General features: G+C 47.9%; 1 protein-coding gene across 2 annotated transcripts in view; it reads right to left on the bottom strand.

Annotated features, from left to right (window-relative positions):
* The window catches only part of LOC135899468 (putative phospholipase B-like 2), a 93217-nt gene that overhangs the window by 29766 nt on the left and 48577 nt on the right, over positions 1 to 14874 (bottom strand). For both annotated transcript variants that reach the window (XM_065428740.1, XM_065428741.2), the window contains one exon: positions 8992 to 9152. In XM_065428740.1, the coding sequence (XP_065284812.1) occupies positions 8992 to 9152 (161 nt within the window). The remainder of the gene's footprint in view (positions 1 to 8991; positions 9153 to 14874) is intronic.

The raw sequence follows: 14874 nt of genomic DNA, 5'->3' as shown, positions 1-14874 counted from the left end.
TGAGCAACGTTTAGCCGGCGCAGTGCTCACGGACAATTACAGCAGTCTAGGGAGTATTCTAGTGACGCTGAGGAAGCTCTAGAGCTCATTACAGGACGCGATGGAAAGGTCCAAAGGAGTTTCTCGCATGGTATTTCCCCTCTGCAGCGAACCTGCCGTGTACGTACAAGCTTCGTGCTGCCCCCCTGTTAACCTCTGCTCCCCCAATGCGGCGAGCAAGACAGCGACAGAAGCAACAGCAGTAGTGGAAAAATCGAAGAGGCAAAGAAAGCTTCGCTTTAATGACAAATTGAGAAACACGCCTGCAGGGATAATGAAGATACAAATAAATGAAAAAAGTATGCTAATCGTGTCCAAAAACAGCCAAAGAGAAAACGAGAAAACGAGAAAAAGAGAAAGAGAGTGGTTGTTATATTTCACCACTAGAGGCAACTTTAGGGCAAATATATTGCGCTAAAAAGGGGGACCAATATTTCCTGCTGTCGGTGACAAGTTAACGAATCGTCATTCTACTGCACGATGGTAAGCCACCAAGGTAAAAAAAATGTAGGCATTTTTACTTCTCTGAAGCGATAATATAAGGATAAGGAGGCAGGCCAGCATTATTTTCTTGTGCAGGCGAGACTAACTTGCTTTCATACAGTGCAAACATGAAACTTGGCATGGCGAGAAAAGAAAACGTTGTACATCCCCACGTTATAGGGCGCTTAGTTTTAGCCGATTCACTCTTCATGTACAACCGATTCCGGTGATAACGCTGGCGGAGCGCAATTCGGACCACTGATTAAGCGCGACAAAGAATAATGCTTGCATTAGAACAGAATTCTCACACTGTCCACGACCATGTTGAAGAATTTGAGCTCGTGGGTAACGTGGAATGACTTCCAGCAACAAATAGGGTGGCGTTAGGTGTGACGGTGAACTTTTGTTCCGTTTGTAAACGCATAAATATTCCTATTATCTACACATGAAACATAGCACTCAAACTAGGGGTTACGGTCCTTGTGGTGGCTGTACGTAGCAGTCAGCGTTTCTGCAGTGAACATGAGGACGGTGTGGAGTGAAAGTCCTTATAAAATAGTGTGCGGTAGCGTGAATGTGACGCTCCACACCTTCAGCGGTTCAAGCGCTCCGACGTGTGATATGTTCACTTTAGCCGCCGGTGCACTGGTTTTCGTGCCGACCACAAGAAATAAACAAACCCTCCGCGTTTTAAACGAACCCCCATCAGCTACAGCCGCTAATCGATATCATCGCCTCAAAACGTAGCTAAGTAAATTCCTGCGCTTCCACTCGCTTCGCCGGTACAATAATATTAATAGTAAAGCTTGCGGAGCTCAAACATTGCCAACCACCTATGTCGCGTAGGAGCCTAGATTGTCCAGGAGGTTCGACATAACGCGAGCCTGGACGACGACGAAGTGTTTCTATCATAGAACGCTTGTACCTTTGTCTCGCTTTGTTTCTTTCCAAACTGTGGGAGCTGGAAGCTGCCGCTCCCTTTCTGCGGCAATGGATGAAGAAGCCCTCGAAGACCTTCCTGGAGTCAAGCCATCACGTGGTGTCGCATCCAGGAAACGTGGAAATGCGTCAAGTGACACGGACAGCGAGGCAACCGAGTTGTACTCGGACAGCGTCGACTCGTCGGACGACGATTTCACACTTGTCATGAGCCGAACCACAAAAAGAAGACTGCTACGGAGGTCATCGTCGCCAAGTGTCTCCACCGTGAAGACAACACCTCAGCGCTGGCCGTACGCCATGCTCTTCATGCCTGTGGACCCAGTGTCCAATCTGCGACTTCTGAACAGGCAAGTCCTTTCTGCGTTTCTTGAGGGAATCGCGCCAAACGAGATGAAGGACGTGAGAATAAACGCATGCAAGAATGTCCTAGCAGTAGATCTTCTACACCGTAATGCACTGCAAAGCCTACGGCACGTAACGGAGATCGACAAAGTACAAGTGCGATCCATGATACCTACAGGCTGCAATGGCAGTGTTGGCGTCATTTATAATGTCGATATTTCTATACCAACCGACGACCTACCTATATTAATAAAGCCAACTACAGAAGGCACTCTCATCACGCACATCACAAGACTTGGCAACGCACGTTGCCTGAAGCTGTGGTTTGAGGGAGACAGCCTTCCCTCACATCTCAAAGTTGGCCACGTCCGCCATCTAGTCCGCCCATACGTACCGAAGCCCCTGCAATGCTACAAATGCTACAAGATGGGACACGTAAGAGGTGTCTGTAGGAATAACCTCGTGTGCCCACGGTGCGCTGAATCTCATTCAGCAGATGCCTGCCGCGCAACTGTGTTGAAGTGCCCTAACTGCCATGGTACTCATGAGGCGTCATCCAATGATTGCCCGCGGGTGAAGAACGAGCGAGCAGTACTCAAACGTATGGTACGGGACCGTTCAACGCACAGAGAGGCTGCCGCTACTCTCAGGCGATGACGACATCGCCATCGAAGAGCATCACGAAGAGTTACGTCTGCTGAAAGATATACACCATCTTCCGGCAAAGCGGCTACCGTATCAACGCCGACTTCCACAACGACAGACACTGCGAACACGAAGAAAGGGGCAAGACTCGCACCTCCTGAAGAGTGGCCAACACTTCCACTAGCACAACCTGCATCGGAGTCATATCAAATTGCGCCGCCCTCAATGACCTCACGAACCGAGGATGCGACGACGACTGAGGATCGCCAAGTCGTAGTGATGCTAAAGTCACTTATGGACGCCATGCGCATTCTACTGAGCAACATGAAAACCCCGTCGGCACAGAGCGCACTGCAGGTGCTGGACACCTTGAGTCCGGTGCTTGCGGCTCTAGGGTAAAACCACGGCCCAAAAATTACCGTCGTTTCAAGAGGAAGTCAAGAATGCATCTTTATTTCAGTGGAACGCCAGAGGGCTTAAGTCACGCATGTCCGACTTCAGAGAGTTTGTATTTACGCACCAATTCCCCATTATCGTGATTTGCGAGCCCAACCTGTCAGCTCCCATCAGACTGTCCGGGTATGAGTGCTTTATGTCCTCTACCCACGGAGAGTGCAGCAAGGTCGTTGTGTTTATACGCCGTGACTTCACTTATGTACATCACCCAGTGCCTCCTGACGAAGCAAATCAATACGTTTGCTTAACAGTGAAGAAGAAAAAGCTCACGTTCACAATTCTTGGAGCCTATTTATCTCCAACAAGCCGTCTAGATTGTGAGCGTTTACGGGGAATTTTGACATCGACTCCACAGCCGTGGGTGCTCACTGGTGACATTAACGCCCACCATTACCTATGGGGAAGCTCCAAAGTGAACTCTAGAGGCAGAATGTTGGTGTCCTTTGCCTATGAACTCGAATTTTGCCTGTCAAATGATGGAAGCCCTACATATCTGCGTGGATCAGCGTTCTTGGACCTTACCTTCGTTTCACGTTCGCTTTCGAGAAGAGTGCACTGGTTTTCGGATTTAGAAACGCGGGATAGCAACCACATCCCAACCTATTTGAATATCGAAGGTTTGACTAGCTTCAAGTCCTCCAGAACCGTCCAGTGCACCGATTGGCCTAAATACAAAATAATAATGGAAGACTGTTGTCGTGATGGCACCTCCTATAACCTACAGGGCGTGATAAAAGATGCCATACAAACAACCACGCATTTGCTTTCGAAGAGTTCTTCCCGCACCGATTTCGACTTCGAACTAGCGAAACTTCGAGTAATTCGTCGTCGTGCGGAGCGAAGATATAGACTCCCGAAGTCCAATTATGATTTGAGATTGGCTAGACGAACACAAAAGAAAATACAGCGTCGCATGAACAAGCTGGCTTCGCGGCAATGGGTATCCTTTTGCGAGTCCCTGGATCCACGAAAACCTTTGTCGCTTATATGGAGGACTGTTCGTGGCCTTCGCACAACCTTTGGTCAGCGCCACCCGTTTAAATCTCTGGCACTCCATCTACAATGTAGAGATATTGACGTCGCTGAATCTTTCTGCAGAAAGATTGCTGGCGAAGCAAATACCGATGAAACGCGTACGGGAACGCTTCACCACCCACCGTTCTCATGCAATCCCCGCACGGAATGCCCTTTTTCTATGGAAGAACTAGAAGCTGCGCTGGCTTTGTGCAGGCGTTCTTCAGCGCCAGGACCTGACGGCATTACATACCGTGCCCCCTGTAAGCTAGGAGATCAAGCTCGGAAGGCACTCTTGCTCCTGTACAACGACTCCTGGCAGAGGAGTACGGTTCCGCAAGAATGGAAGTCAACTCGCCTCATTCCACTTCTGAAAGCTGGCAAGTCACCTTTGGACATTTCCTCATACCGTCCGATAGCACTTGCCAGCTGTGTCAGAAAAACAATGGAAAGAATGATTTTAACACGCTTGGGATAGTACTTAGTGTACTATGAAATCTACCCAAAAGCTATGGCCGGATTCAGATGGGGTCGTTCGTCAACAGACAGCGTTGTTGACTTGATAACATTTGTGCAACACCAAAAGGCCTGTAGGCGACTATCTGCTTCTCTGTTTCTAGACGTTAAAGGGGCTTATGATAATGTCACCCATGAAGCCATCCTTAGCACGTTAGAAGCCGTCGGACTTGGTGGTAAGATGTATATGTGGGTGTGCAGCTACTTACAGAGGAGACCATTCTATGTCGACACAGAAAATGGCCCGACATCCGAGCATTACGGTAGGCGAGGAGTCCCTCAAGGCGGAGTGCTTAGCCCGACTCTTTTCAATCTCACCCTCTGTGGATTAGTTGACAACCTGCCAAGCACCGTACGACTTTCCATCTATGCGGACGACATCTGCATTTGGGCATCAGGTGTGACACGACTTCAGCTTCGCGCTCGGCTTCAGAAGGCTGCCACAATGACATCTTGCTACCTTCGGGAACAAGGACTTGAAATTTCATGCGAGAAGTGCGCAATGGTGGCATTCACGAGGCAGCGAATGTCTGCTTACGGCGTATCTATTGACGGGCAAATTATACCATACAGCAGAAGTCACAGGTTCTTGGGAGTCGTAATTGACAGAGACCTATCTTGGACTCCGCACGTGAATTACGTGAAAGAACGGCTGACTGCTATCTGTCACCTGTCCAGGTTCCTTGCAGGAAAAAGTTGGGGAGTATCTGTACACGCTATGTTACAGCTGTACATGGCGTTGTTCGTTGGATTCCTGCGATACAGCCTGCCTGCAATATCCAACACCTGCAAGACTAACCTTCGTATGATTCAGAGTATTCAAGCCCAAGCCCTTAAGATATGTCTGGGCTTACCACGCAGTGCATCAACGGCAGAAACCATTGCGCTTGCGCAGGATTACCCAATCACGACGCACATTACCGTTGAGACAATGCGTATTCATCTCAGGCATTGTGCTAGGACCCCTTCCCACCACTTGGCGAGCCTCACTGCTGCAAGGCCCTGCTCGACATTTAGCGGCATTGTCAGTGCACATCATGAGTCGTTTACTTCAGGGTACGCACCTGCGGCCAAGCCAGCGTTTCCTCCGTGGTGTTTGAGCCATCCACAAGTATATCTAATGATTCCAGGACTACAGAAGAAGACACATCTACCGTCCCCTGCTCTAAAACAGCTGAGCTTACTTCTTTTGCATGACAAGTACTGCAACCATGTGCACATCTATACCGATGGATCGACTACGTCTTGCAGTTCTGGTGGTGCCGTGGTTATACCAACTCGAGGAATGACACTGCGCTTCAAGACATCGCATGTCACGACATTAACGGTGGCAGAACTAACGGCCCTGCGTCGAGCACTGGAATTCATTGAATTTGAAAGAGCTAGAAAATGGGCTGTGTTCTGTGATTCAAAACCGGCATTACAGTGCACGCAGTCAGTTCTCCGACACGGATGCCATGACCAATTGACATACGAAATCGCGAAACTTTACCATCATGTCCAACAAAAAGGTCACGAGGTCGTTTTTCAATGGGTACCTGGCCATCGTGAAATCAGTGGCAATGATTGCGCCGATAACGCTGCTCGCACAGCACATCATGAAGAGCACAGTGTTCCGATTCCGCTTTCGAGGACAGACGCCGCAAGGCAGCTTCGACACCTGTCACGCAGTCTCACACTGACCGAGTGGAACTCGCCAAATTTACGACTTACGCGACTTCATCGTCTAAACCCCTCCCTGAAACTTCGACCTCCACTCGGACTTCCTCGACGTGAAGCTACGCTTCTCTGTGCCTTTGGTTAGGAGTTGCCTTCACAAAGGCATACTCTACATTAATTGGAGTGACTGACAGTGGAGCATGCGAGGTCTGTGGCACCGAAGAAAACATCGACCACCTGCTGTGCCACTGTCCACGATACAACCCTGAGAGACAAGAACTTGCCAAAGCTTTTCAAAAACTGGACAATCGGCCGCTTTCTGTGCAGGTGCTGCTGCAACACCTCCACCATCACCCGTCGGCCCATAAAGCAGTCAAGGCGCTTTTGTGTTTCTTCAGGACGACGGGTTTGTGCGACCATCTGTGACTTTAATGCAATTTCTGTAAGACCACACGCGTCAGCGAACTCGCCATAATTTCCTTCTTTCCTTCCCTCCTCTCTCTCCCGGTGATCTTTGTTTTCCCCTTTCCCATTCCCCCGGTGTAGGGTAGCCAACCGGACGTTATTCTGGTTAACCTCCCTGCCTTCTCCTTATCTCTTTCCCTCCCTCCCTCGACATAACGCACTGGCTGACTTCGTATACTCGTGCTCGACTCTTCTGGCCTCAAGAATATCCAATTATGGTAAATATAAAAAAAATGCGCTCCTGAGTTCCCTTTTGGCCTCAGCAATTTCGGGTAAGCTTTTTTTTTACCTTCTGTCTACAGCGTGTGTACAAGAAGCCGTGAGCGCTAATGCGATGGTCGCTTACGTCTTTGCAAGAGTGCCATACACCCGCGCCTTACTTTGTAGATCAAAGAAAGCCATTACTTGACCATGGACGGGTAACGAGCACACATGACACCATTGGCGCACTACATTGATTGTAGTGGGGAATGCAGCCATATTCCCTGATACAATCAGAGCTAGCCTCTCGCTCGGCAAAGATGCATAGCTCAGCAGTAGGTGTGCCGATCCGAGAGACGGGGTGATCGCGTTCGAGAGCTCACTCAGTTAACACGGCAAGCTGCGCGAGTTGGTGATTGAACAAGTTGCTATAGGTGGGCAGCGCAACCCGGACGAAAGACGAGAAGTACGCAATACGTGCGCACACTAACAGTTCACTCAGCCATAGTAGGAATAATGCATCAAACTCAATCCTACACTCATCAGTATTTATAAGGGCTGTAGTCGTGCAATTTGTTGCAGAAATATGATGGTTCCACGGCTATACACGCTCGCATTTGACCCGTAGGGTGCTGAAATGGCGTGAAACAGGCTCGGGCGGCACGACAGGAATGGCAGTTTGCGCCCACCACTTTTGAACAGGGTGGGCCCCCTGCGGATATCAAGTGAGCACGCTTGCACGATTAGACCGCGGAACACTCACTAGATATACCACTTCTTATATAGCCAAACAGGAATGCAGTATTAATAAATAAATAAATAACAATTCAACACAAAGGCGAGCATCGATTGCGATAGCAAATTAGTGGACAGCTATACGAAGTAAGAACAGTAGCTTTATCGGCCGTGTAATCTTGTAAACGTATCCATACTTACTAACTTAACAAACATTTTAGATTGTTAGCGTGTTAAAAGCGTGAACACATCTCGCTCGATGACCGCGGAAACTCACTGTAAGAATGCTGGAGCGAGGAAGCGCGGCAGCAGCATCGAGCGAATTGACCTTCGTGTTGCCTCTCGCTTCAACGTGAACTAAGCCGCGAAAATACAGCGGACTCTGTCCCCGTCACAGATGGCTTTCGAGCTACAGCGGCTCGGGCGTACGCACGCGTCTGCCCGGGTCATCCAGAGCAGAGCGCGTCCCCATCCCCAACCTACCCTCCCCCCGGAGCCAGACTGCTTCTTTAGAAGTTGCATTCAGCGCTCAAAGAAACATCCGGCACTTACACCTTTGCGGAATATAAGCTCACCTTTGTGCCATCCGCTACGAAACACTTCATGAAAACGTACATTATAGCAACGCCCATGATAATCACAAACCTAAGGAAAGAGCTGAAAGAAGGACGGTAGCGCATAATGGCACATTATGTTGCAGAGCAATACTTTCGACACTGACGTAAAGAACTAAAGCATTAGACACACATCAAGCCCAATAGAATAGGTTTACAACCCGGTGCCTCAATGCCGTCAAACTGGCATGACAGCTCGCGAAACTGACACGACAAAACCGCTAATGCCCAGCACGCTTTAAAGGCATCTATGGCTCGTGCAGCTTCTCTTTTTGCTAATTCCACAATGTACGAAAAAACCATAAATGGGAAACTATTCGATAGAGCGTCCACGATAAGCACGCGGTATTGCCGTTGTTGCCTCGGGATATATAAAAATTCAGAGATTCGTCGGCCTTAGCAACACCGACCGCCAAATCTCACGGGCTTGAGATTTTATTCCCGGCCGAGTGCCTTCGGACATCGAAGCAACAACCAAATGTACAGTCAACTACAAAGATTTACGGAGCACGAGATCTCGGAAAACGTTGCAATTTCTGAGCAGTCTGTAACAACAGCAGTCAGTAAAACATAACATCAGAATGTTGTTCACATATAGTGGTAGAGATTTGTAAATGCGGATACTAGGCTGTGTTGTGAGGCTTCCCAGACATTCAGCTTTTTTTCTCAGATTTCGTGCTGCATAAAATTTTTGTGGTTGACAGTACCATCGCATCCCCGAGAGGAACCGGAAACTGATCACAATGCCCGACGCGTAGGTGTTGAACGTCATGCACATGTCGCCGAATGCCGCGGGGGAGACTACAAAGGCGCCTACACCAGCGCAATTCTTACACAGGCCCTGCAATGATGTGCTGCACACGGGTGCAGCCTTACTCACGTGCCGCTGTTTTTCTTGGCGAATATGTCGACCCATTCGCGTCCGGAGGTAGCAAGCCTTGACGCCACCATGCCGCGCACCCAGGTCAACGGCGATGCCTCTGCGTCGATCAGCAGCCACAGGTCCGGGTTGCTATTCTCGATCGACGTCTCTGACACGGCCTGCCAGGGTTTGGATAAATTGACAGCTTTAGCAAAGTGTCGCTAGCGTACCACGGCGCTAACGTTTCAAGCGTTAGGGCATGCTGGAGGGTACTACACCGATTTTTGTTTTATTATTTGATGCCTTAGGATCCAGGGTTACATCTATTCCGTGGCCCTAGTGTATCTATCTATGTACACATCGAGGTAAATTTGTATCTAACCGTTTTCTCGCCTACCTCCGTGACTGGGTAGTCTGCGGTAGAATGGGTAGTGCATAAGGTTGCAGTGGTGTGGAAACAGGCTTCTAAATCAACCGTCAAACCAACATTCGATCACTGCGTAGCTACCATTGGGTGTGCAGCAAGCAAGGGAAATATTCTCAGCGTTCACCGCGCTTCTCGTCTCGGAGGCCATGAGGGCCTTTTCGGCAGCGCCCCTAGATGAGGCAGCATCTCAGGAAAAAATCACGACAGGAGTCCGGCGGCCTCCATGACACGTTTCTCAACGTTTGCACGCACCAGCGCGCCATGAATTTTGGAGCCCAAGTGCAGGCTTTGCGGCTGCAGGGTTAGATGACGCCGAGTGTTCTTAGGGAAGCGCGAAAGATGAGTCCCGCTGCAGTACACGCCTCATACATAAATCTTTTCGACGGTGGCAATACATTGTGTAGCTATATTGACTCAATACTAAATGCATTACCGTCGACAGTCATCGTGAGTGGGTCCTGCCGGAATTTAACGCGTTAGCATTCTTTGGTGATACTCCACGTACCTTACCGGCGCTATCTATTTATCTCTCTATGTATGATTGCTTATATGTTTGCGTCTAACCGTTTTCCAACCTACCCTGGGCGACTGGGTAGTAGTCGAATGGGTAAAGCAGTGAGCTGCTGTGCTGAGGTAACAAAATTCGAAAATAACCATCATCACCAGCCTCTTATGTCCACTGCAGGACAAAGGCCTCTCCCTGCGGTCTCTAATTACCCCTGTCCTACATTAACCGATTCCAACCAGCATCTGCGAATTTACTAATTTCATCGCCCCACTTAGTCCTCTGCTATTCTCGACTGTGCTTCCCTTCTCTTTGCACCCATTCTGTAGCCCTAATGGTCCGGCTACCTAACATACGCATTACATCACTTGCCCAGCTGGATTTCTTTCTCCTAATGTCAATTAGAATATCGGCTACCCCCGTTTGCTCTCTGATCTACACCGCTCTCTTTCTGCCTCTTAACGTTACGCCTAACATTCTTCGTTCCATCGCTCTTTGCGCAGTTCTTAACTTGTTCTCAAGCTTATTTGCCAGTCTCCAACTTTCTGCCCCATATGTTAGTACCACCGAAATGCGTTGATCGTACACTTTTCTTTTCAAAGATAATGGTAAGATTCAAGTCCGGAGCTGACAGTGTCTGCCGTATGCGCTCCATCCCATTTTTTTTATTCCGTAAATTTCCTTCTCATGATTGGCGTCCCCTGTTAGTAATTGGCCTAGGTAGGCGTACTTCTCCACAGAGTCTAGAGGCTCACTGGCGATCCTGAAATCTTGTTCCCTTGCCAGTCTATTGAAAATTTTCTTTGTCTTCTGCCTATTAATCTTCAACCCCACTCATGTACTGTCTCCCTTAAAGTCCGCAATCATTTATTTAACTCGCCCACAGTGTTCCGGAGCCGGATAATGTCATCTGCAAACCGAAGGTTGCTGAGATATTCTCCGTTTATACTCACTCCTAAGCCTTCCCAATGTACTAGCTTGAATACTTCTTCCAAGCATGCAGTGAATAGCATTGGAGAGATTGTTTCTCTTTGTCTGACCCCCTTCCTTATAGGTATCTTCATACTCTTCTTCTGGAAAAGCACGTAAATGTCCTTATCCAGAAGCGTAAGTACGAAAGGACGTATGCGTCCTTTACTCCTTGAATGTGTAATGCCTGTGTGACTACCGGTATCACTGCTGCATCAAATTCCTTTTCGTAACCTATGAAAGCTACATAAAGCGGCTGATTTCACTTTGCGGATTTCTCAATTACCTGATTGATGATGTGGATGTTATCCATTGTAGAATATTCCTTCCTGAAGCCAGCCTGTTTTTTTTTTGGTTGACTGAAGCTAAGTGTTACCCTTATTGTATTGGAATTTATCTTGGCGAGTATTTTTCTACAACTCTGAATGTAAGCTAATGGGTCCATAATTTTTCAATTCTTTAACGTCCCCCTTCTTGTGGTAGTATAATATTGGCATTCTTCCAGTTCTCTGGTACACTTGAAGTCGTGAGGCATTGTGTATAAAGGGCCGCAAGCTTTTCAAGAACGATATCTCCCCCGTATTTGATTAAATCGATGGTTACTCTATCTTCTCCTGCCACTGTTCCCCTTATCATGTCTTGCAAGGCCCTTCTGACTTCATCGCTAGTTATAAGAGCAGCTTCTGTATCCTGTTAATTACTGCTTCGAATGGAGGTATCCTTACTCCTCTGTGTACTGTACTGGTCAGTACAGAATTATTCCGCTGCTGTTACTATACCTTCGAGATTGCTGATGAAATTACCCTGCTTATCTTTCAGTGCATACATCTTGGTTCATCCAATGCCAAGTTTTCTGACTGATTTCATGCTACGTTCATTTATTACTGCTTCCTCAGGGCTTCTTACGTTATAAATTCTATAATATTTAATTTTCTCCTTGTTGATCAGTTTTGACTTTCGCGAATTCTATCTGATCTCTCGAGTCGGACCGTTTCATTATTTGTCGTTGCTTTATTAGGTCCTTCGTTGCTTGGCAGAGCTTGCCTACTGGTTCCCTTGGTGCCTTGCCACCCACTTGAATTTCTAGTCTGAAGCCAGCCTAGTTACGGTTTCATTCATTACCTCTATGTCATCATGTCTCTGTTCTAAGGCTGCATATTTGTTTGCAAGTACAAGCCTGAATTTCTCTGTTTTTACCATTACTGCCCTCTACGTTGGCCTGTATTTTCTTGACCTGTTTTACTTTTTATCTCTTCAAATTGAGGTGAATCCTTGCCCTCACTAAGCTATGACCACTGAACTATACCCTACCGATCACTTCTACATCCTGCACTATGATGGGGTCGGCAGAAAGCATGAAATAAATTTCGTTTCTTGTTTCACCGTTAGTGCTTTTCCAGGTCCACTTTCTGTTGCTGAACTACCTGAAAAAAGTGTAAATTTTTCGCAGCTTATTCCTTTCTGCGAATTCTACCAGCACCTCCCCCTGACGTTCCTACAATCGACGCCGTAGTTGCCAATTGCTTATTTACCAGCCTGCTTTTTCCCCGCTTTTTTATTGACATTGTCCATTACTACAGTATACTGAGTTTGCACTTTTCTCATCGCTAAGTCAACATCTTCATAAAACTGATCTACTTTCATCATCACTGTGACTGGACGATGGAGCATAAGTTTGTACTACCTTTATACTATATTTCTTAAGTTTGATTACAAATACGGCTGCCCTCTCATTAACGCTGTAGAATTCGTCAGTGCTGCCCACTACGCCCTTTTGGATTAGGAATCCTACCCCGCATTGCTTCTTAACTGGGAGACCTCTATAGCAGAGGACATGCCGTTAGACAGCACTGTACAAGCCTCACAAAGTTCTAATCTCACTAAGGCCAGTGATATCCCAAACAATGTCTGATAGTTCCACAAAGAGTCCTGCTAAGCTAGCTTCACTCGTATAGTTCGGGTGTTAAACGTTCCCAGGGTCCGTTTCCGTTGGCGGCCTGTCAGGACCCAGAGATTCTCATCACCCTTTGTTGCGTTACAGGTCTGACCACCACCTTGGTCAGGTGCTCCGCAGCTGCTAGGGACTGAGGGCCATTGGCTAATCGAATGAGTCATTCGAAAGGGATTGGCCAAATATTGCATCAGGGATGCCACTTCCTGTTCTGGTGAGGGAGTGTGTTTTGTTGAAGCTTAGTGGATCTTCCTAATGTCGTTGTACCTGGATTAGTATAGGCCCACTGGCTCTCGGCATTTTTGCCGGTGTCAGGCCCCACTCGGAGCTTGGGGATGTTGTGTATCGGAGGAGGCTAATTCTAGCGGACTACCTTCAGTTTAAAAAAAAAAAAAGCCGCGTATTCGAACTTCTGGCTATGGCAACAGAGCAACCGAGATAGCTCAGTCAGATAACGCTGCAGGTGACAAGGCCAACTTATAGCACAGACGTCCAGCTCAGAGGATCTTATCAGTACATGCCTAAAAACCCCCTTGATTGATCTGCGATAGACTGGTGATGATGATGAAGCAACGTTTACTCGGCCCGAAATAAATCGGTGGTGCACGCAGGTACCAGACGGGGTGCTTCCCTAGTTACGGGACCCATATGTTCCCAGCAGCTCCTGGCCGCTATCCGTCACGGCAAGCTGAATCGGTAGGGCGGGGCATGATAGACTTGTAGATAGATAGACGGGTATAGATCGACAGATATGCACCTCCTCGCAATGTAATGTGCGGATCGCCGCATCTCCCAGTAGTAGCTCGGAACAGTAGCGGTGCCATAGCGAATTAATGCGATTCTAACGCGTTCCATCTGAGATTTCTGGAATTTCGGATGACTAAAGGTCAACAGGCTACCGCTTTACTATACTCGCCTACAAACATAACTTTCGGAAGCGAATATGAAGTGTATCTTTAGCCACGACGATTCCCCCGCTGCGATTGCAGACAAGCGCCGGCTTTTGATTGCCAGCATGAACAGGTTTTATTGACGCCATCAATTTCGTCGAGTGTATGTTCAGATTTTGTCTCCAGTAAGCGCGCGGTGACGAACTCGGCACCCATGATAAAACTGGGATATGAACGAAAGGCGCGTATGGTCAGTAACCTGATGAGAAGGGACGAAGTCAATTATTCGTGCACGCACCTTCAAGTTATTCTGTTCAAATGCATTCTAAGATTACCAAGGTTGGCAACCGAGAACGGTGGAAGTTGGCCGGGGACGTATAAGAAAAACAGTAAGTACGGGCGAATAAAACGAGTACCTGTCCTTTTTCGTTCTGCAACCAAAGCCATGCCTACTATGCTCCGACAGCCCATAGTTCGCGTGGGCTCTCCCGCGCTTCCGGATCTCGCCGATGCGATATGTGGCCGACGCAACGCAGCCTGCGCTGTAATACTTGAGAAAATAAAGCTGCCCTTGCAGAGAGTAGCTCGACTCGTTGAGGTGGCTTTGAACAGGCACCACTCGAGACCTAAGAGCGCGTATGTTCTCTGAACGCGTCGCGTGTGTCTGGTTTATCTCGGCATATTCGCAGCCACTGCCATCAGGTCTATTTATCCATGTTATTGAGCCTTCAGCTCGAGTTATACTGCAGTTCTTTATTTTCTAAAGCTTGATGTCTTTCGCCTGGCAAACAATGCTTAGGAAATCGTATTATTATATGTCTTTCGCCTGGCAAACAATGCTTAGAAAATCGTATTATTATAAGTCAAGGCTAGATAGACATACAATATGACATGTTGTACGTGTATTACGGGTCGTCAATGTTCAAAATTGGCCCGCCTCCCATTCCTATCACCGGCAGAGCTGTGGTAGCGCCTGTATAAGCCCTTCGCCGTTCGACATTTTGGCTATAACAAAGCTCAAAGCTTACTAACGATGCGCTAAGAAGTTTCCCCTATCGCAAAACCTTGTTGAGACCTCTCTGCAAAAACGCGAAAACTTGCCACTCGACTTCAATTAGTCCGTACGCCGTGCACCCTCCAGTGCGATTCTACGTACCGG

This window comes from Dermacentor albipictus, chromosome 6 (assembly GCF_038994185.2).
Source record: "Dermacentor albipictus isolate Rhodes 1998 colony chromosome 6, USDA_Dalb.pri_finalv2, whole genome shotgun sequence".
NCBI lineage: Eukaryota > Metazoa > Arthropoda > Arachnida > Ixodida > Ixodidae > Dermacentor > Dermacentor albipictus.
Note: the sequence above shows the minus strand (reverse complement) of the source record. Positions and strands in the feature narration are given on the sequence as shown.